Source organism: Ornithorhynchus anatinus, chromosome 18 (genome assembly GCF_004115215.2).
Source record: "Ornithorhynchus anatinus isolate Pmale09 chromosome 18, mOrnAna1.pri.v4, whole genome shotgun sequence".
Lineage (NCBI taxonomy): Eukaryota > Metazoa > Chordata > Mammalia > Monotremata > Ornithorhynchidae > Ornithorhynchus > Ornithorhynchus anatinus.
The window spans coordinates 665,518-687,452 of record NC_041745.1 but is presented as its reverse complement, the minus strand read 5'-3'; the positions used below and the strand labels follow the sequence as shown (position 1 = coordinate 687,452).

Below are 21,935 nucleotides of genomic sequence, written 5' to 3'. Positions count from 1 at the left end.
CACGACAGCGCGACGGTAAAGTCTCGCTCGCAATCTTGGCCGGCAGTTAATCCCAAGGTGGTTTTTTCTCGACTGGATCTAGCACGGTCTAATGGCCCGGGTCCCCGGGAGAAAGGATGCTCGGGGAAGTGCCGATCAGCGTAGTGTCAGGTGAAAAACGGCGCTCAGCTAGGAGGGTACCCGCGGTTCTCCAATTTGGCCTCGTGCGGTTCTGTCACACATCGCGGGACCACAACGGGTCAACGGAGAATGGATTCTCCTGAGCGACTCTCGGCCGGCATCCAGAGAGGCACCCTCCGCTACGGACTAGGAAGGTGGAGGACGTAAACGTTCCGGAGAGCAGACCGCCACCGTCCACTGTTCAAAGGCCCGAAGTTGTAGCTGCTGCATCCGGTGGGGACGCCGTCACCCTCCGCGTCCCACTCCCGCTCGTCCCTTCCCTCCCGCCGTGGACCACCCACAGCACCCGGTCACCCCTCCCTGACACACCGGCGAGGGGTCTCACCTCCTCCGACTGCTCTCTGGTTTGTGCGGGGGAGGATCTCCGGCCCACGGTGAGTCGATGGCAGGGGTAGGTGAGCCCCGAGGCAAGGAGACACATCTGCAGAAAAAACACAACCCTGATCGACTCGGGCTAAACGCGAGCGGCACTCCAGCGGCTGGGCTGGCTTCTCCCACTCCTCCTTTCAGCCGAGATATTCGAGTGGCAAGAGGAACCCGTGCTTTCTTGGAAGTTTGGACAGTTAAATAGCTCCACGGGTGCTTATACGTGTCGAGCCCTGTTCTAAGTGCTGGGGAAGATACGGGATGATCGGCTCAGGCACAGTCGCTTTCCCATACAGGGCTCACAGTCTAAGTATTATTATGTCTTACTGATGTCTGTCTACTTGTTATTGATGCCTGTCTACTTGTTTTGTTTTGTTGTCTGTCTCCCCCTTCTAGACTGCGAGCCCGTTGTTGGGCAGGAATTGTCTCTATCTGTTGCCCAGCTGGACATTCCAAGTGCTTAGCACAGGGCTCTGCACACAGTAAGCGTTCAATGAACGCAACTGAATGAATGGAAGTGAAAGGGAGGACAGGTATCGAATACGCATTTTACAGAAGCACAGAGAGAAGTGAAGCGAAGTGACTTGCCCAAGGTCCCACAGCAGACAAGTGGCGGAGCCAGGATTAGTACCTAGGCCCTCTGACTCCCCAGCCAAGCTCTTTCCACTAAATCACGCTGTTTTACTAATAATAATGATAACTGTGGTGTTTGCTAAGTGCTTACTATGTGACAAGCACTGGGGTGAATACAAGATAATCAGGTCCCACGAGGGGCTCACAATCTAAGGAGGGAGAAGAGGAGCTGAACCCTCATTTTACAAACGAAGGAAACGAGGTCCAAGCTGAGCTCCTTGTGGGCAGGGAACGTGTCTACCAACTCTTTGCTCTCTCCCACGCGCCTAGCTCAGTGCTCGGCCCACAGTAAGCGCTCAATAAATACCCTTGATTGACTGGTCCCCCGTCCTCGGTGCTCCGTATGCGTAGACTGTAAGCTCTTTGAGGGCAGGAATCACGTCTGTTAACTGTTGTACTCCCCCAAGTGCTCAGTACATTGCTCAGCATACGGTACACTGTAAAGTTTCTTGAGGGCAATAAGGATCACGTCAACTGTTATACTCTCCCACGCACTCGGTACAACGCTCCACACCCAAAGACCGTAAGCTCTTGGAGGGACGGTGTCTAGTATCTTTATCGTACTCTCCCCGTCGGTACGGTGCTGTGCACGCAACAGACGTAAGCTCCTTGAGGAAAGCAGAGATCGTGCCTACCAACTCCACTGTAATCTCCCAAGGGCTCGGTACAGTACTCGGCACCCGACAGATTATAAGCTCCTGGAGGGCCGGGATTCTGTCTACTAACTCCACTGTACTCTCCCAAATGCTCAGTACAGTGCTCCGCGCACAGCAGACTTTCAGCTCCCGGAGGGCAGGGATCATGTCTGTAACCCACTCCCAGAGCTCAGTCTGGTGCCTTCTATGGAGAAGAGGCTCTGGAGGTATAATCACTGGAGGTATAATCTGTCCCTCCCGATCCTGGACCCCCCCCGAGCCTCCCGGCGCTGCCCAGGTAAAAGCCCCCGTGCCCTCCCGAACGAAACGCCCACAGAGCACTAGACCCCGAACAGATCGCAACCCCGAGGATGCCACGGGGACCACCGGCCCGGCTGGGTACGGTGCGGGCACCGGGCCACCAGGCCCCCCGGGGTGACACTGCTCTCACCTTGATCCCCACGGGGACCCTACCTAAGTGCACGGCACTTCATTAAGTGGTGGAAATCGTCAGCTGGAAGGTGGTGCTCCCTCCCTTCCTCCTCCCCACCGGCCCCCGACCCGCTAACCCGGCCCCCGGGCAAGCAGTCACTCGGAGCCGACGAGGTAAAGGGTACCGAGGGATTCATTACGGTAACACTAAAATCATACAAAGGCAGAAATCGGTCGGAGAAAATTAAACATCAAGCGACGACATTATGTAGCCAACGGCAAGAAAACCCTCCAGGGCTTGAAAGGGAAACCGCTGCATGGGAGTGTTGACTTACGCTAATAACCCGGTAATTTGGATCTTATTTTGCCACCACTTGATCTGGAATAGCTGTATTCCCGGTGGCGGGGTGGGCAGCGGGTGGCTAACCAGTCATCGCTGCTAAACTGCGATCGAGAGTCGCAAAAATCCCCAATAAATACTTCCTACCGGAAAGCCGGGAGAGGATCCTTTGAGTTGTCAGTGCCGACTTCAAACTCAAATGAATTAAACCGGAACCAACAGTGGTGTGGGCTACCTCCTGACCTCAAGACAGTCAATGATGGCAATCGGAACGGCACGGCTGAGGGCTTTCTGCATAACAAGGCCAGTAAGAATCGCGCGTTTGGCTAACTGCAAATTATATTTCTGAAATCCCAATCACAACCGAGTTAGCATCCAGAATCAGAACGAATGTAGGCGTACCAGACGGGTAGCAACTCTCAGCAGGTAGCAGTGTCCCTCTCCTTTCGTCTGAAAGTTGCTCCGGCCCAGAGAGGGAGTTCACCCGGGGACCCCAATTTAGCACCCAAGAACGAAAGCCAGAGAAACGTCCGCAGCTACAGAGGGAGGCCGCGGTGGAAACGGGAAAAGATTTGAGAGTCGCAGAATTCAGGAGAAGAAAACTCGGGCACGGCAGAGCTCAGGAAGAGAAGTTCCAGAGTTGCCGAGTCCAGCGGGCTCCAACCAGAGAGCGTTCACACCAATTGCTGACTCTCCTAGATGCCTGGACACAAGTTCGGGGAATGAAGACTCTGTGAAAATTAATTAGTTGGTGTTTGTACCGGGCTTTTAGCCTGGAAAAACCACTAATTAAAAAAGCATCCCTTATTACTAGCCTACACTGCCACGTCGGCCTCATTTTTGGGCAGAAAGCCTGGTCTTCCGCCCCTGCGCTCAACACCCAGAGGCCGGACCCGAAGGCCCTTGTCCAGGGGCATCACCGTGACAACGGCGTCCTGACCCCGCGGTCCGCTGTTCCGCTTTGGTTGCGGACAGGGAGGGAGGGAGAACGGAAGACGGACACCGGGGATCTGATCAGCAGCATCCACGGGGTGAGAGGGACGGGCCCTTTGGACACGGGCTGAGTTTTGCTGCTCTCTAACTCCTGCCGGAAGAAACAGGCTTGTGCTTCGACTCTTCTCTGGTCCATCCGACTGGAAAACTCATTTGGAAAGGAAATGACCCAGATCTTTCCAAAGGGCTCTCGTTCTGGGATGCAACCCTGTGCTCCGTGCAGCTGGGTCTCGGGCTGTAGGGCTGTCAGACGCCACAGAGGCAGAGAGAAGCCGAGGCCTTCGCGTGGGCCCTCCAGCAGCCAAAACGTGGGCAGCTGGGGATAGTTCACCTGTGTTGACCCCGCCCGGGGCGGAGAGGAGTCGACCGCCCATTCCCTTCAACGTCGGAAGCAGCACGGCCTAATAGATACAGCATGGGCCCGGGAGCCACGGGACCTGAGTTCTAATCCCGGCTCTGCCACTAGCCTGTTGTACGACCTTAGACAAGTCACTTCTGTGCCTCCATTTCCTCAACTGAGAAATGGGGATTCAATACCTGTTCTCTCTCCCACTTGGACTGTGAGCCCTGACGGGGACTGTACCCAGACAGATTAACTTGTATCCGTCCCAGCATTGAGAACAGTGCTTGACGCACAGTAGGTGCTTAACAAATACCGCTTAAAAACAACTAACCAACCAACAACAACAACAAAAAAAATCAAGATGGACCCGTCTCCATCCTTTCCTGCCCGAGTAGTAAATTTAGCTCACTGTCCCGATCTGATCCGGACGGATCTTTCTCCACGTCTGCCTCCTCCCAGTAGATCTGGAGCCCCTTAGGACCAGGGACCCTGCCTGAATTAATCTCCACATGCTCTCCCAGCTCTTTGCAGAGTGTTTCCCACCCTGTAAGCGCTTAATCACCGGTCTTGATCACGGATAGATGTATAGGCCATAAAATCAATACTCAATTACTCATGGGCTAATTAGCCCCGCCTTCAGCTTCTCCTCCACCCGACTGTGGCTATTACCCTCCAATTAGCACCTCTGCTAGCAGGTGGGCAGGAGTGGGACGAGGAGGCGAATCGCCGGCTGATTTTACTCTTTTTTAATACTTCGGATAAAGACCAGGTGAGGGAAGAGTTGGAACCTGTCGCTAAAATAACCTTTTCGGGCTGCGGTGTGGAGGGGTGGCTGGCTCCCCTCCCTGCTCCCGGTCACCCCGGCCACGTCGGCACTCTGCCCGCAGAACCTGCCTCCGCAGCGCACGGGGAAAGATCTGCTTTGGCCGTGGGCGTGGAAACTCAGCTCGGCGTTTAAACGACCGACCCGTCGCCAAGCAGGTCACTTCCAGAGATGGAAGCCGGACCTGGGTCTCGCGGTCACCTCTCCGGCGACCCGTCTGGGACAAAGCTTCTCCTCTGTCCTCTCCTTCTATCCGCCGGCCGCTTTCTCTACGAACCCAGATCGCTTCGGCTCCATCCCCTGCCCTGCCCGGTCTCCTTATTAATGTCTGTCCCCTCCTCTAGACTGTAAACGCGTTGAGGATGGGAACATGTCTGCTTATTGTTGTAGTGAACTCTTCCAAGGGCTTAGTACAGTGCTCTGTACACAGTAAGTGCTCAATAAATACAATTCGTTGGCTTCCCTCAGAAGCTCAGGAGTTCTTTCCCAAGTCGGGCTCCAGCTTGCTGTCCTCGGTATTTTACGAGTGGCGAAAAGGTTCTGAAACCTGTGATGGGTGGGGGTCATCCTGAAGAGGCTAGAAACCTAGACTCCTGTAATTGTATTTTCAAGTAGTAAATCCAGAGGAACCTTACACTGGGAAATCAGGGATCTCTGGGAGTCCTGGGGTTTTTTCTCTTCCTCCTCAGGCTTTAAAACCCAAAGATTACAGGAGCCATCAAATTAACTCCGTGAACTACTGTCTGGAAGACGACAGATTCATTTAAAATCTAAAAATCTATTGAGCCAGTTTTAAATCATTGGAAATAATGGATGGCTCTACGGTGGGCGGTGTGTCATCGGTCCGTCCGCCTAACAGCCAGAAATGGCAGCCTTTTTATGTAATCAAAAGCAGATTAGGATTTCATCCCAAACTGGACTCCCAAAGGATGGGGGGGACCTCTCAACACCTACTCTCCCCTCCCCATCCCTGACTCTCCCGAGTGACCCGGCCAAGACCATCCAACGCCCCCGACTCTCCCCTTTTCATCCATGATTCTCCTCTGGTGACTTTCCCAAGGTCACCCAGCAGGCCAGTGGCAGAGCTGGGATCGGAACCTAGGTATCTTGACTCTGACTCCCCTGCTCTTTCCAGTAGACCACACTGCCCGCCCTATGAAACTTCCACCCGTGAACCGATTCAATCCCTTCATAAGAAAATGATCTGAGACGAAGTGACCAGGTTTTCTCAAATCCCAAGGGAGTCGAGGGGTGGGGCTCCTGGGGGGTGGGGCCGGATGGTCCTAAGGTCACAGCGCAGTCATTGGTTAATGGTTCCGTTGGTCACTGCTCAGGAACGGATGCCTAGAATAATAATTATGGCATTTATTAAGCGCTACGTGCCAGGCTCTGTATTAAAGTGCTGTGGCGGGTACAAGCAAATCGTGTTGGACACGGTCCCTGTCCCATGTGGGGCTCGCAGTCTCAATCCCCACTTTACAGATGAGGTAAATGAGGCCCAGAAAAGTGAAGTAACTTGCCCAAGGTCACACAGCAGACAAGTGGCGGAGCCGGGATTAAAACCCAGGACCTTTAGACTCCCAAGCCAGTGCTCTATCCACTATGCCATGCTGCCAACTCTTGTGTACCATACATTTCAAAGCACTCAGTACAGTCCTCCGCATACAGTGACTGCTCAATAAGTACCACTGACTGATGAGAGATGCAAAACATTTTCCCTCTTTTCCCCTTTTTCTCCATCACCTCTAGAGGATCGAGTTCTGCACATCAGTGGAACTGAAGATGCACATCGCTCTTTTCCACCGATGGTTGCTGTTAAGCACTTATTATGGGCCAAGCTCTGTACTAAGTGCTGCGGTCAATACAACGTAACTAGGTTTGACGTATTCTCTGTCCCAAATGGGGCTCGCAGTCTAAGTAGGAGGGAGTAGGATTTAATCCCCATTTTACAGTTGAGGTAACCGAGGCGCAGAGGTGGTGAGCGACCTGCCCAAAGTCACCCAGCAGACAAGTGGTGGAGCTGTGATTAGAACCCAGGTCCCCTGACTCCCAGGCCTCGGCTCTTTCCGCTCAACCGCGCTGCATCTCTGGACTTCCCAGAAAGTCCAGGAAGTCACTCCCGGGACTTTGCTTCCCCAGCCAGGACACCGACTGGATCACGGTTGCCAGTACCCTTCTTCGGAAGTGTCAAAGTCACCGAAGGATACAGAAACTTTCAGAATGTGATGCTAATATATTTATTTCTCTTCATCATTCAATACTGGGAGAGCCGGTACCAGGTAAAAGAACAAAAACAGTGATTACGTGGTCGCTTATTCACAGTTAGCTTCCATCACCCCAAATCCTTTCAACCTTAAAAAAGCCACACCCACTCACGTTTAGCCCGTGAGCCCGTCAGTGGGCAGGGATTGTCTCTATCTGTTGCCGAACTGTACATCCCAGCGCTTAGTACAGTGCTCTGCACATAGTAAGCGCTCAATAAATACGACTGAATGAATAATTGAACCCTTCCTCCAGGAGGCAAAGACCTATCTTCATGAACTCAGAATCGAAACTCCAAAGGCTGTGTCACTCTCCCAACTTCCCCAACGCTCTACTGGTCAAAAGTAGGCCCCTTCCCTGAACAACGCTTCCGCATTTCCCCTTCACACGGACCCGGGGCTAAGAAAGGACTCACGAAAATATTTTTTTTCCGGGGGAGGGTAATTTACATTAAAAATTCTACAAAATAGCGTTTCACTGAATTTAATATGTGTTCGCAACACTAAACAGCAGCTAATTCAGCCTCATTAGCTCTTCTCTTATCAAACCATGGGAGAGATTTTCAGAAACGAATTCATTATCACATCTGAATACTAATTAAATTAAAACAACTCCTTTTATTCTTTGAAGTTTATCACCTATGAGAAAATGGAATGGGGTCACAACTCTCATTTCCCCCTAGCGGAGCACGACTCATCGCTTCACCCCAAGCCCGTCTGGATAGCGGGATCAGCCGCGGGCGGGACGCGGAGGTGCGGCCATCGAGCCGAGAGAGCCCCCATCTCGGGCCACGTCGTGGAGCTCTTCCTTTCACGGACCGCTCTCGAGGCGTCCGGCAAGCCTGGGCCCCTGCCAGCTTCGTCGAAGCATCTTGGGAGGCTGCGTCCGGCTGACAGGGCCACCAGGAGGGCTTCTCCGGGGCTGGCTGCCACAGATCGTCATAAAAAGCGGCTCCTAGACCGGTCTGCCCCACCGGCCAGGACTCTGCCGCAGACCAGGGCACCGGGATGCCTGGAGGAACCATGTAACGGTGGCCCCTCTGGTTACCCACCCCCATGGTAAAGGCTGGACCACTTAACTCCTATAACTCTCCCCGTCCATCCCTGACTCCACGCCAGTGCTCCAGCACGGACCTTCCAACACCCCTATAACTCCCCCCGCCCATCCCTGACTCTCCCCCAGTGCTCCGGCACGGACCCTCTAACAACCTTGACTCTCCCCCAGTGACCCAACACGGACGCTTGCCGGTGGATCTGTCCATACTCCCCGGGCCTGCCGGTGTTTCTGGCTGCCAGGCTTCCGAAGGGAACGGATTCCCCACGTTCACCCCAGTCCAAGTGGGGGAAGGAGGGGGATTCTGCTCCGATCCTGCCCTTCTCTGGCTCCAGTGTGGGGGTCCCTCGCCCTGGCCGGGGGTGGGGAGGGGGGGGAGAAAGAGGATTGGGGGAACAGAGTCAATGTTTACCCTGCCCACTCCCGTCCTGTCTGTGACCTTCGGCCCTGCCCCCTCTCAACCTGGGTCCATTCAGACCGCAGAGCCCCGACCCCTCTCGTCTTTGCTCAGGTAGAAGCTACCGCAGCCGGTCAGGATAACGAGTTACCAGAGCGACGGGGAGGTACAGCTGGAAGATGAGCTCAGAAGGAGCGTGCGAGCTGGGGAGTGGTGGCTGAAGAGGGTCACCTCAGAAGGGGGGGAGAACGGTGGGGACTCCTCGGACCCAGAGGTCGAGAGTTTCAGTTTGACGTGCAGAGAAGAGGGGCTGTGGAAGATCTGTGAGCCTTAATATACTTTCGGCTGCAGCTGGCAAAATGACTTCCGCGTACAGAGCGAGTGCACGGGAGGAAAACGGGACGATGAACCCTTTTAGGTGAGTGCCTTCCACCGCGGGCGGAATCCAGCGGCCGGAGGGAAGTCTGTCGCCATGGACAAACGTGAATCTGGTGGCCTTAACCGGTCTGGGGTAAAAATTATCTCCAGTCTTACTCGGGCCTCACTAATGGGCTCCAGATGTTCCCCGGGCAGACCAGAGATGGGCAGGCCAGCAGCTCAGTGACAGTGAGCAGATGGAGTCCTTTGGGGTATAGGATTTGTATCTAGAACGAAACAGGCCAGGCGCCCCGATCCACAGATCAGACGAAAGGTGAGTCTAGTTCACAGAAGTCCTACATCCGCAGCCAGGGGGAGGACGGCGGGTGAGTCGGGAGGCCGGGGAGGGCGGGCCAGCTACCAGGGAGAGGTTGGACCTGTGATCAGAGGGGCGGCACTGCCTCACTTTTCGTGCTTTAACGCTGCTGAGTCGTTCAGTAATTTTCCATCTCACTTTGATCCGCTTTGCTTTCAGTTTTGACCTTCCCTTGCGTGTGGGCTCAGCCCGCGGCCCTGGGTCCACCTCTCGATGGACACCCGCGTTTAGTACTCTCCCCAAGGCGCAATATGGCCCTCTGCACGCTGAAGGCGCCCGACGGTGAGTGACTCTTCCTGTCGAGAACAAAACGACCGTGGTCCTGCAGTGCCAACCGCCAACGGCATTTCCGAAAGGAGGGCCTGCCACCCCTCCCTCACCCGACCGGCCGCTCTCGTCCATCCCCGCCACACCCCATCCGGCCGGTCCGCCCGCCCTTCTGGACCCAGCCGCTCGCGGGTGGGAATGTGGGGTGGGATGGTGCTCCGTAAACAAAAAGTCTCAGTCCTAAGTGGAGTCCTGCCCCTTTCGGGGGAACCTCAGCTCTGTCCCGGGAGACGACGCGGGCCCGGGTCCCCAGTCCGACCACACCCTGAAGCGAGACGAAAGCCCCCTGCCCGGCCTGACCTCAGCCACCACTCACACCTCACATTCCACGAGCGAAAGACCGAAAGAGCCTCTGACCATCTTCGCCCAAGGAAGTCAGTCCGGTTTCGATCTTTTCCACCCTTTTTTTAAGCCGACAGAGGAGCAGCCCGTACCTTGGGGGTGCCGGGCCCCGTCTGGTCAATGCTAGCTGGGTGAAAAGACCCCTTGGGAGGAGGGGCCTCGGCTTCTAAAAGCAGCAGCTCCCATTTCATCTCCCGCAGCGCGCTGCTGAGATAATTACCGCTGACAGCTTTGTTCAAGGTTCACTTCCCTTTCGCTGCGATTTTTCTCCGGCTCGGAGTTCAGCGGAACCCTGGGAAGGGCCCACCCTCACACCTGTTGGGTTTCTTCATGTTACGCGGACCAGTCTGGACCTGTCACTTCAAATTAGCATCGAACCGGGGGCGCTAACTGTGACAATTACTTATCGCGGGTTTAACTTTAAAAAAAAAAAAAAAAAAGTTTCTAATTCAACCGCAAGAACAGTGTCACAGTGTGTAATTTAAACCCGTTAATGCAGGTGCCGCGGAGCCAGAGACCGGGTCCCATGACTGGGCTCGGCAGAATTTCAGAATTACGGAGGAATGCTACCCCTTTCTGAGCCCTCTCCCAGCTGGGACCAGAAATTCTACCCAACAAATTACCGCACCCAAGACACGGCTCCCCTCCGGCCCCTCCCTTCAACCGGATGTTCTCCACGCATCTCTCAGGATATCCTGGGGGACGTCCCAGGCCGCTGCCAAACGGCCGGGGTGCCCCGCAGGCGTGGGTTCGAATCCCTTCCCCCAAATCATCCCTCTAAGACCGTAAGCTGGTTGTGGGCAGGGAGCGGGTCTGTCTACTGTTGCACTGTACTCTCCCAAGCACTTAGCACAACTGGTCGGCACACGGTAAGCGCTCGATAAATCTGGCTGAATGAATGTCTCAACTGACTGATTATTCAGTGGTATTTACTGAGCACCTACTTTGGGCAGAGCAGTGTACTAAGCACTTGTGAGCTGAGGCAGACAAGGTCCCTGCAGGGCTATAATTCTGTTTATCTGTTTTGGTGCTGTTGACGCCTGTCTACTTGTTTCGTTTGGTTGTCCGTCTCCCCCTTCTAGACTGTGAGCCCGATGCTGGGTAGGGACTGTTTCTACCTGTTGTCTAATTGTACTTTCCAAGCGCTCAGTACAGTGCTCCGCCCACGGGAAGCGCTCAATAAATACGACTGAATGAACAGTCTAAAGACGGAGGAAAGCCAAGGCTTCTGAATCGATACTCTCTTGGCAAGATTGGAGTGGCTCGCCGTACTCCCTGCCCTTCCTGACACTAGCGCGTTCTCCTTATATTTTTTTTATGGTGTTCATTAAGTGCTTATCCTCCATGCCGGGCAGTAGGGGTAGATACAAGCTAATCAGATCGGACGGCCTCTGTCTCACATGGGGGCCCCCAGTCTCAATCCCCATTTTACAGATGAGGTAACTGAGGGCCAGAGAACTGAAGTGACTTGTCCAAGGTCACGCAGCGGACAAGTGGCCGAGTCAGGATCAGAACCCGGGTCCTTCTGACTCCCAGGCCCCTGTTCTATCTACGAGGCCACTCCGTCTCTCCTTAGTGAGGAGAGCATAAGAGTTCCCAGTAAACTCAGAAAATTCTCACAGAGTTCAACCGATCCTGCGAGATAGCACTTATTAGACACCTCCTGGGTGCAGAGCACTCTACTTAGCGCTGGGGAGAGCAGAATGGAGTTGGGAAATACGATCCCTGCCTTTATGGAGCTTACAATCGAGCGGACCGAATGGACACTTCGGTAAGTTGCAGGCGAAAGTGGGAGGATACAGAGATGGGAACCTAAGCGCTTAGGCAGGGTATGGCTACCCAAGTGCTTAGGTGGTTATTGCTACCGCTCTCGTCCGTCTCCCCCGATTAGACCGTAAGCCCGTCAGAGGGCAGGGACCGTCTCTCTCTGTTACCGATCTGTACATTCCAAGCGCTTAGTACAGTGCTCTGCACACAGTAAGCGCTCAATAAATACTATTGAATGAATGCATGAATGAATGAAGGGCTGAACGGATCAACCAATTGCATTTATTGAGTGCTTACTGTATGCGGAGCACTGTACTAAGCGCTTGGGAGAGTACGGTACCCCAGAGTTGGTAGACGCATTTCCTGCCCCCGAGGAGCGCACGGTCTCCACGGGGAGCTAACGGTCTGGAGGTCCACGCGGCTGTCGTGAAGAAAGAAGGTGGGGAGATGAGGAATGAATCGGAGGCGGCCTCCTGGAGGAGAAGCGGCGTGGCTCAGTGGAAAGAGCACGGGCTTTGGAGTCAGGGGTCATGAGTTCGACTCCCAGCTCTGCCCCATGTCAGCCGCGTGACCGTGGGCAAGTCACTTAACTTCTCTGTGCCTCAGTGACCTCATCTGTAAAATGGGGATTGCAACTGTGAGCCCCACGTGGGACAACCCGATTCCCCTGTGCCTACCCCAGCACTTAGAACAGTGCTCTGCACGTAGTAAGCGCTTAACAAATACCAACGTTATTATTATTGTATGATTTCAGAAAGGCTTTCGGGCGGGGGGAGAGTGGTGGTCTGGCAGATGTGAAAGGGGAGGGAATTCCAGGCAGGGGACGGGGGGGGGGTGAGCATGAGAGAGGAGTGCTTCCCTGCCTGAAGTGAAGAAACGAAACCAGCAGAAGCCCCCGCCTTTGCGAGACCGGGACGGCAGTGTCCAGATGCCTGCAAACGCGGCCCGAGAATCGAGCGATTCTTTTCTCTCTCCACGCAACCCACAGGGACAGCACGACCGAGCCCGTATTTCTGACCCAGGGTAGCACCCCCCGACTCTAACAGGCTACTCGCCGCTCGTCAACTCCGCGGTCGGAGTTGGCGGCAGCGATGGGGGGGAGAGGCGGGCTCCAGGGGCTGGCCCGGGCCACGGCCGGCCGCCGCCTCGCGGTTCCCGTGGTTGGCCCCACCCGGGCTCTCCCACAGTTGAGGGGATGAGCCTCAGAGCCCGCTCCGCATCCCCAGAGTGCGCCCGCCAGCCCCCCGGCACACGGCTGCCCGTGGTGAGATGCCATTTTCCGCACAGCGGTGGGCCACTCTTTAGAGAGCGGACACAAGAGGGCCGGATCTTCATCCGGCAGCATCTCGCTCAGGGGGCCAAACCGGGCAGCTCTGCTCCCAGGGAACGGCTGAGACGCCGACGGGTATGCTGGGAGCGCGGTGTGGTGGGCAGGGTGCCGCGAGAGGCCACTGGGGAGGATGGGGTGTTGGCCCCGGAAACGAAGTCGGGGATCAGAGGGCACTGTCCGCGTCCTTGCGTTCGCCAGCACTTCCTGGGGAAGTCCCAGGAGCACGTCGGGGGCAGACGGCGGTCTGGGTGGCGGCGGCCAGTCCCAAGCAAGACGGAGAAGCCTCAGGCCGGGCCCCGAGCCCAGCCGGTGCAGGCAGGGAGGACTCGGCTCGGGAAATGGGACGAGGAAGGCCGGAACCGGCGTACGAGGAGCTGGATAAGAAGTCGGCGGGGACGAGAGGGTCAGAGTCGACGCGCTGAGAGGGTGAAGGAAGAGCCTGACCTGGTGGTGTGGCTCAGGTAAGGGTTCGAAGGGGAGAAGGCCCAGCCAGGGCTGGGATCCCCGCCCCGAACGCCCACCGTGGGCGGTTGGACAGGCTCCTTGGGGGAACGTGTTGGAACCACAGCTCTGAGGCAGAGCTTATGTCCATATCTTTAATTTTTACATTAATGTCTGCCTTTTCCTCCACACCGTAAGTCTGCTGTGGGCAGGGAATGTGTCTGTTTATTGTTGTATTATACTCCCCCAAGTGCTTAGTACGGTGCTTTGTACACAGGAAGCACTCAATAAATACAAGTGAATGAATGATTTCAGTCGGGGACCACGCTGGCTTGACAGGCACCGGCCGGGTAGCCACAGAGCGGACACGACTTTCTCTGGGCGTCCCGGCCCGGAGCCGAGGACAGACACTGCCGGCCGGGGGCCTCTCGGACGGGGAAGCCCGCTGGGCGGCCCGCCGGGGAGGGTGGGTGACGAAATGTCGCTCTGAAAATGTCATCCTGGTTTGGCACAGTCTGAAGATTACCCTTTTGGGTCTGATTTCCAAATATTTGAATTTTATGAAAGATCTCCTCTACGGAGAGGATGGGGAGGTTGGAAACAGGTGTCGGAAACGACCCCCGTCGGCGAAGCCCGGGGCTTGGCCGGCGCGGGCCCCGGCTGACCCGTGGCCTCTCCGGCCCGGGGCACGTGCCGCCCCTCCAGATCTCAGTCCAGGTAACAAGGCGCTGGCGGTGGCTCCGCCTCACACACAGCCGCCCCCCGACCCTCTTCACGTTACTCCCTGCCCAAGCCCCCCCAGCCCCCTCCGCCCACTGGCAAAGTCCGAGGGGCTTCAGTTCACAATCCCGTCTTCTTTGCCCGCTCCGCTCCAGGCCGGGGTCACCATCTGTCCTCGGCGACCCCCACGCCAGAGCCAAGCCGTACAATCAAGCGACGGGACTGGACGTCAGGGCCACCCTACCCCAACTCTCGTCTCCGCCTCGGTCTCTCTCTCATGCAGAGAAGGTTTCCCGCTAGAGCGGTGGTGTGGGACGTGTGTTAGGGTCGCCAGCAGGGAGGGGACAATGGCGGCTCCCGTCCGGCCCGACGCCGGGAATCGCCGGACTGGGACACCCGGAGAGGTCCTCGTCGACCGCTGACCGTCTAAACTGGCCCGGGCCACCAGCCCCGCTGCTTCACCGGGGACACCTGCCGTCTAAACCGCGCCAGACTTCCGTCCGCATCACCTCCGTCCCCCGGGGCGGTCCGGACCCCCAACCCCGCCGCCTCGCCCGGGCCGCCCGGCCAGATCGCCCCAAGAAGAAGAAGAAGAACTTTATCGAGTCGGCCCGGTGCGAGGAAATCCCTCCGGGAGCACGCTCCCGCCTTCTCTCTGGAGCGGCAGAAAGCTGCTATCGTTTTCTGAATTACAGGAACTCTAAAAGGACACTCTGCTCAAGCTGCCGCTGAATGTCACCTGAAAAGCAATCACAAAAGGGCTCTGTCTTGGCTTATCTCTGAGCTCTGTCACTACGGCAACCAGCGGGGAATAAGTATCTGCGGGTCTATGAATTTAAGAATCCCATAAAAGCCGGGGCTAAAAAGGCATGTGCAGCCTCTCAGAGATTGACTGCATTAATACATTAGCAAATACTGTGAAACACTGGATAAATGTCAGCAATTATGGAAAAAGCGTCTAATAACGATATTCGTTGCCTGTCAAACCCCCGCGAGGTTTGATATGTAACTGCCACTCACAGCTGTCTGTAATTTTATCTCTTTTATACATCTGAATCCACGGCATTCAAATTTGTACTTTGAAAGTAATAAACTGTAAAGCGGTTCATTCCGTGTTGATCACAACTGTCAACAAACGTACAATCAAAGGACAGAAATACTTTCGCTGGCACCGGGAGCGGGCTGTGCCAACTGTTTCCTGTGGATGTTTATTAAAAAACAGAAAGACTGCACGAGACGTCTCGGCGAGCAGGTACGTTAAACAGTGTCACGGTGGGGATCGGCCATCGACCGTGCCATCGGCGCAGTGAGCTAGCACGGTGGGGCCGGGGAACCGCCCGGGTCGGGGGCTGAGCCCAAGCCTCCTCCTCCTCCTCCTCCTCCTCTTCCTCCTCTCCGCCATGCTGGGAAAGGCCGAGAGGAAAAGCCCAGGGTTCGGCCCGTTGAGACCATTTCTGGCCCCGTGCAGGGCAGGAGGAGCCGCGGCTTGGGGCCGAGGGCCCGGCGGGCGGGCGGGTGGAAACACCTCTAACGCCAACCGGTTCGCTATACCTCCATCTCGTCTATCTCGCCGCCGACCTCTCGCCCACGTCCTGCCTCTGGCCTGGAGTGCCCTCCCTCCTCATATCCGGCCGACGATCACTTGCCCCACCTTCGAGGTCTTCCTGACGGCCCATCTCCTCCAAGAGGCCTTCCCTGACTGAGCTCTCATTTCCTCTTCTCCCACGCCCTTCTGCATCGCCCTGATTTACTCTCTCTATTCACCAGAGCTCTTAGGTCCAAATCGGTAATTTGCTGATTTCCATTAACGTCTGTCTCCCCCTCTAGACCGAAAGCTCGTCGTGGGCAGGGAATGTTTCCCTTATATTGTTATACTGCACTCTCCCAAGTGCTTAGTACAGGGCTCGGCCCGCAGCGGGCGCTCAGTAAACACGACTGATGTTTGATGGAACACGTGGGCCTAAGCACGATCTCTTGCTGGGAGCGTTTCGGATGCCCACTTCTCGGGGAGAGTGTATGCTTGGCCCGAGTCCATGCAGTGCTCCGTAGTTCATCTACAAGCACAGGAGATACTTTAACTCTCTAGGGAGAAGAGGAGAGCATGCTTTAAATGGCCACTGACCTCACCCGGGGGCCAGAGGACCAAGGCAGGGCAAGCCACCGCCGCCTGGAGATTGCTTACTCAAACCAGGAGGCCGGGAGGCCCGGAGAAACCCCGACAACAGGCCACCTCTCCTCAGGCGGCTGCACTGGAAACGTGCGGAGGCTGGGCTTGGGCACCTCCCTCCGGAAAGGAACCCGAGGAACCGGGTAGCCTTCTCCCTGCTTCCTTCCCTACATGGACACAGGCCCGTGCCGGGCCTCCTGACCACGCTATACGGGCACACTCTCTCCCCGCATCTCTCGGTACCAAAACCCAAAACCCTACGGCTGCTGATTCCCTTGTCAAACACTCTTGCCCCCACATCCAGTCTCCCCCGTAGCTGGCGCAGAAAAATCAGCACCTTCGCCTCGGGCGGATCCAAGTCACAAGGTTAACCGCTTGGGTGGGAGCATCACCAACCCTCAAACTCCTGAGCGATCCTGCCCGGTTCTCGGTACCTCTTACAGCCCGATCCTGCGGGTCTTTAGCATCTCCTGGATATTCCTCTTCCAGAAACCTAAGCGCATTCTTACCCAACCAGTGGTTTGGCTCCACCGAACTAGTCAAGGTATTGCCAGAGTGGAAGCTCCTGGTGGGCAGGGAACGTATCTCATTCTCTTTTCGACTTTCCCCACACACTCAGTACAGCGGATTGCATCAGGTGAGCGCTCAGTACATACACTTTCTACCCACTCCGGCCCATTTCCGAGTTAGCGCTCCTCAGGAAGGAGGACTTCTGCGGTTCACTTTGGCTCACCCGCCGGTGGCTTCCTGGTATTAGCTGCCTGACACCCGGTCCCAAGGGAGCGGGTGATGTCTCGACGCCTCCGTGCCTCCTCCGCGTCCTCAGGGGGCAACCGCGGGCAGCAACGAGGCACGTCCCATCAACTCCCAGCCCCCGGCGAGTTGGCCCGCTTTTCCTCCGGAAAGCCCCCGACCTCCAAGGGACACAGATGATCCCACCCGACCTCGACGTGGAATAATGCATCGTTTGTAAATTGGGACCGTGTCCTAGGTAACCCGTCCACGCGGCCGCCCCACGGCGTGTTTGCCCAGAGCACCAGCAACTGGACACGATGTAGCTGCCACGTCCACGCTGCAGGATGGTTAAGATTCTGCCCGGTCCAGGAACTAGGTTCCCTACAGAAGTTTCTTCTGTGAGAAGCAGTGTGGCCTAGAGAAGTGAGTGTGGGCCTGGGAGTCAGAAGGATCTGCGTTTTAATCTCAGCTCTGCCACCTGTCTCCTGTGTGACCCTGGGCAAGTCCCTTCACTTCTCTGTGCCTCAGTTACCAGATCTGTAAAATGGGGGTTAAGACCGTGAGCCCCACGTGGAACAAAGACTGGGACCAATCCCATTAGCTTGTCCGAACCTCAACACTTAATACAGTGCCTGGCACATAGTAAGCGCTTAACAACACACACACGCAAAAAAAAACCCCACCTTAAATACCATTAAAGAAGGGGGTGGGAAGAGCGCAGGGTTCCTTACCGAGTCATCGGTGGCTGAGGGCGGCCACCCTTCCCATAACTGATGGCGAACTGGGATGCTGGTGAGGTCGTACACATTCCTCTTCACCTGCAAGAGAGACATCGATCAATCCTGTTTCTTGAGTGCTTACTGTGTGCAGAGCACTGGCCCAGGCCCTTGAGAGCGTGCAATACAGCACGGTGGGGAGACACATTCCCTGCCCGCGAGGAGCTTACGGCAAGGCGAGTCCTCATAACCACGGGCCGCTGGCCACCTGCGTGACCGGCAGGACTCGAAACGTAGAGGCTGCCGGTTGCCTCTGTTCGAAGGGAAATGCACCTTTTGTAAAATCCCACCAAGGCCCGCTACGAGTCGGACAGACCGAAGTCCGCATAAACCGAGAGAGTGGGCCAGCTAAACCGGATAACCCTTCCCAGACTCCTCCAGTCCGTGCCTTGACCTCGCTCACGCCCGCTTCCTGACCCGACCCCTCGGCAGGGACTGAAACACGCTAGAGTTTGTGACATCTGAAAATGAAATCACGTGTAAAACGAAGGAGAAAAACACTCTCTTAGGGGACTCTTTTTCTAGTTTCCGTGTAGTTTACGGTCCCTGAGCAGAAAGGATCCCAAGTGCCTGGAATTGAGGGAGTTAGCCGGCAGAGAGAGGGCAGCGGTGGGAAGGGTCCAGGGACCGAGAGGGTCCTAGACAAGGGCCCGGCCTCGGCCCGAGGCCACCACACACACGATTTTTCTCCCATGGGATCCGGGCACTCGCTCCCCTGGAGAACCTTTAAAATAATAATATCTAGGATATTTGTTAAGCGCTTACTATGTGCCAGGCCCTGTATTAAGCACTCAGTACATCACCCACAACGCGAGACATGTGGTAGCATTCTTGTTGCCAGGCAAACTGCGGGCGAGGAGCAACTTGGCCTAGTGGAAAGCAGTCTCAATTCCAATTTTACAGATGAGGTGACTGAGGCCTACAGAAATGAAGTGACTTGCTCAAGGTCACAGAACGGACAAGGGGCGGATCTGGGATTAGCACCCAGGTCCTTCTGATTCCCGGGCCCAGGCTCTGTTCGCTAGGCCAGACTGCTTCCCACTTCTCTCATCCTCTGACGGGAACTCTGAGGGGGGCAGGCGGGGGGGTCCGGCCGTGTAGCGAAGCCAGTCCTCCTATTGGCAGCCAGTTCCACCTGACCGGGATGCAACCAGCGAAGCCAAAGCCCCCAACCACCCAGGGCCGGCTGGGGCTCGGTGCGGATGATGCTTCGCCACGGAGAAAACAGGGAACGTTCGTTCCATTTTTAAGAACAGGGAGGTCTGAAGTGTCATCTTGTCTAATCAGAGCACTCTGTGTTACATTAGTCTTTTTGGAGATGCACCTAACTCTCCCCTCTGGCGAAAAAGAGAGCTGTGCTCACCGGGGAGGGCCGGGGCGCACGTGAATCTCTTTTTTATCTCCCTCGAGAGGTGAAAAAAGGGAAGACACGGCTCCGATCCGATCCCCGCTCGGTTTCTGCAGAGCAGCATCCCTTCACGGTGGCTTAGTAGAAAACCAGCCTGCCTTGGCAGGGGGCTGCTGGGGCTACTTTATTCTCCGTACAAACACCCTGCGATGACCTGCAGGTGAATTCTCCCTAACTGCGATTTCAAAGAGTAAGTTACCGTCTCCACCTCCCCACCATTAGCTACTCTGGAACGCGAAATGAAAAGTGTTGCTTTCCCCCTCGCCACTTCGGGGCTGGCTCGACGCAGCCCGGGAGGAACTGTGGCTGGTAGACAAATCCCTGTGGTCTTGGATTCCTGGAATTCTGATTTAATTCCAAAATACAACACTCCGGCATCCTGAAATGAACACTACTTTCCCTCTTTCATTAACTCATCGGCAACGGCGATGAATTCAATAACATTCCTCTGCTACTCCGAGCCGGAGAGGCGTTCTCTGGCCAGAGCGTTATGCGGGGAGAAAGCACAATGCCAGACCGATGTGCTGCGCAAACGTGATCAAAGTGGAAGCGATCTCACCCCGTGCACGAGTATTCTTCGCATCGTTCCGGCTGAGCGACATCTGCTCGGAGCCCCGTGTGCCCGGGAGAGCCGTCACTCCGGGCCGGCCTTCCTGGTAAGGGCTGGGGCCCGGCCCCTCGGTCCAAAGCCTCCGGACTACGGGTGGCTAAATTCACGAGGGTATTTGGAACTGAAGCCAAAGCAGTCGGTTGCGCTTTAATCCGCAGCTACCGCCCGGCCCTTTAGGGAAAAGAAGTTTGCTTTTCCCCACAGAATTTCAGGCCAGTCGCCGTTGAGCAGGTTTTCCCAAGGCTTGGGAGAGAAAACGAGAACGATGTCACGGCGAAATGCCGGGGCGGTACAGAGGAGAAGACGTGTTGACTGATGGAGATGTCGAACACCCCCCCATTATCTTTATTAACTGTTCTTTAATTAACATTTAAAGTTTCAATTCTGCGGGGAAGAGAAAATCCAAAACGCACACAAAGCAAAAGTAAAAAATGATTGGAAAACCGGCATTAGTATTCCGGGCCAGCGCCACGGCACGACACGGCTGGGCCCAGACGGATTTCGAGTCGGCTCGGGAACCGAACCAAGAGCCCAGTGCCCGGCCTCCGGTGCCCGAGGGGAGGTTGGGACCCGGCCGGCCTGTCCGCCCCCTTCGTGGGCTGGGAATTCCACCCGGGGGGAAATGCCGTTTCCAGGCTCTGGGCCACCTGGGCCGGCCGCGGCCTCCCACCATCCCCTCTGGTCTGCTCAGCCCCGACTGGCGGACAGGAACGCTCTGCGCCGTTCCCGGGATTCACCTGACTACTCGCTTGGGAATTCCCGGCAATATGCCAGCTCCACCTAGGTGGCTCCCGGCTCCGTGGATTGGTTGATTGCCCGGCCGGGCAGGCGGCCGGCCCGCTTCGTATGCGGCTAGAAAGCTGCCCGATTTCTCTGGAAATTTCCAAAGAGGCTACTCGCGAGAACGCTCCGTCTTCTACACTGCTTCAGACGAGGCAGCTGAGTCTGATGCAGGAAAATGAAAAATGCTGAAGCCACTAGAAGAGAAGCAGGATGTGCGTGTGTGTGTAGCGGTGTGCGGGGTGGGCCAGACGGAGCTCAGTCTCCCTGCCCTATTTATTTCGAATCAGCAATCAACAATCAGTGAGCCGGGAGCAGGTGGAAAGTTCAGTCTTCCCGTGAAATTTTCCATTTCCTCGGGTATTTTCCTTGACAAATGCGGCACTGCATAAGAGGATTCCCTTCCAATTGATCGGTCATTGCTAAACCGCAAACCCTGCCCCGGCGCAAGGTGGAAGGGAGGGGGAGAAGGGAGGGACCCAGGAGGAGGGAGAAATCAAAATTTTTCATTTTAGGGAGACAGCTATTTTATGTCCCACGGCATCTAACTGTGTCCCTCAGTTTCAACAGAACTTTCAGAGAATTTTGTAGAGAAGATCTCTTTGTGCCTAATGACAATGCCCATGAACGCAGCTAGCTCCCATCCTCACTCGAGAAGGCCCTAAAAGGTATTTTTGAGGAGCAGGTGGCAAGACAGCCAGGTGTCACCGGGCCACCCATCACTCAGTCAAGTGCTGCGGACTGGGGGTGCCGGGGTCGGCCAAAGAGGTTTGCTGGGGGGCTTGGGGGGCAGTGACAGAGGAAAACAACTCCAGGCAGGGTGGAAGGAAGGAAAGGCAGAGCGAGAGCTGGGAGAGCCCAAAAAAAGAAATCTGAAAAGGCAAATGGAAAGGCCAGTAAGAATTCACATTTAAAAGAAATCGGTCTAGTTAAATGACACCCCCAAAAACCTTATTAAAATTCCACGTCCTCAAAGGAGCCTTCCCTGACTAAGCCCTCATTTCCCCTGCTCCCGTTCCCTTCTGTGCCTCGCTTGAACTTGGATTTGGCACCCTTCATTCACCCCTCAGCCCCACAGCAGTTGCGTGCAGGTCTATAATTTCTACTTACGTCCGTCTCGCCTTCTAGACTGTAAGTTCTCTGTGGGCACGGAACAGAGTTCCATGTTCTCCCAACTCTGTCATTCGGTATTCTCCTAAGTGCTGAGGGCAGTGTTCCGCACACTCTAAGGGCTCAATGAATACCACCGATGCATCGACTGACTGAAAAAGATCGGTTCAGCGGGGAGATGTAGATACGCTGCTAGTTCTGTTTATAGTGCGGGGAGAGCTAGTAGCCCCGC

General features: G+C 55.8%; 1 protein-coding gene across 2 annotated transcripts in view; it reads right to left on the bottom strand.

The window, feature by feature from the left end:
- FAF1 (Fas associated factor 1) overlaps positions 1 to 21,935 on the bottom strand; it is a 138,152-nt gene that overhangs the window by 45,736 nt on the left and 70,481 nt on the right. For both annotated transcript variants that reach the window (XM_029083128.2, XM_039914729.1), the window contains exons 8-9: positions 17,751 to 17,837; positions 506 to 601 (exon numbers count right to left, since the gene is read on the bottom strand). In XM_029083128.2, coding sequence (XP_028938961.2) covers positions 506 to 601; positions 17,751 to 17,837 — 183 coding nt within the window. The remainder of the gene's footprint in view (positions 1 to 505; positions 602 to 17,750; positions 17,838 to 21,935) is intronic.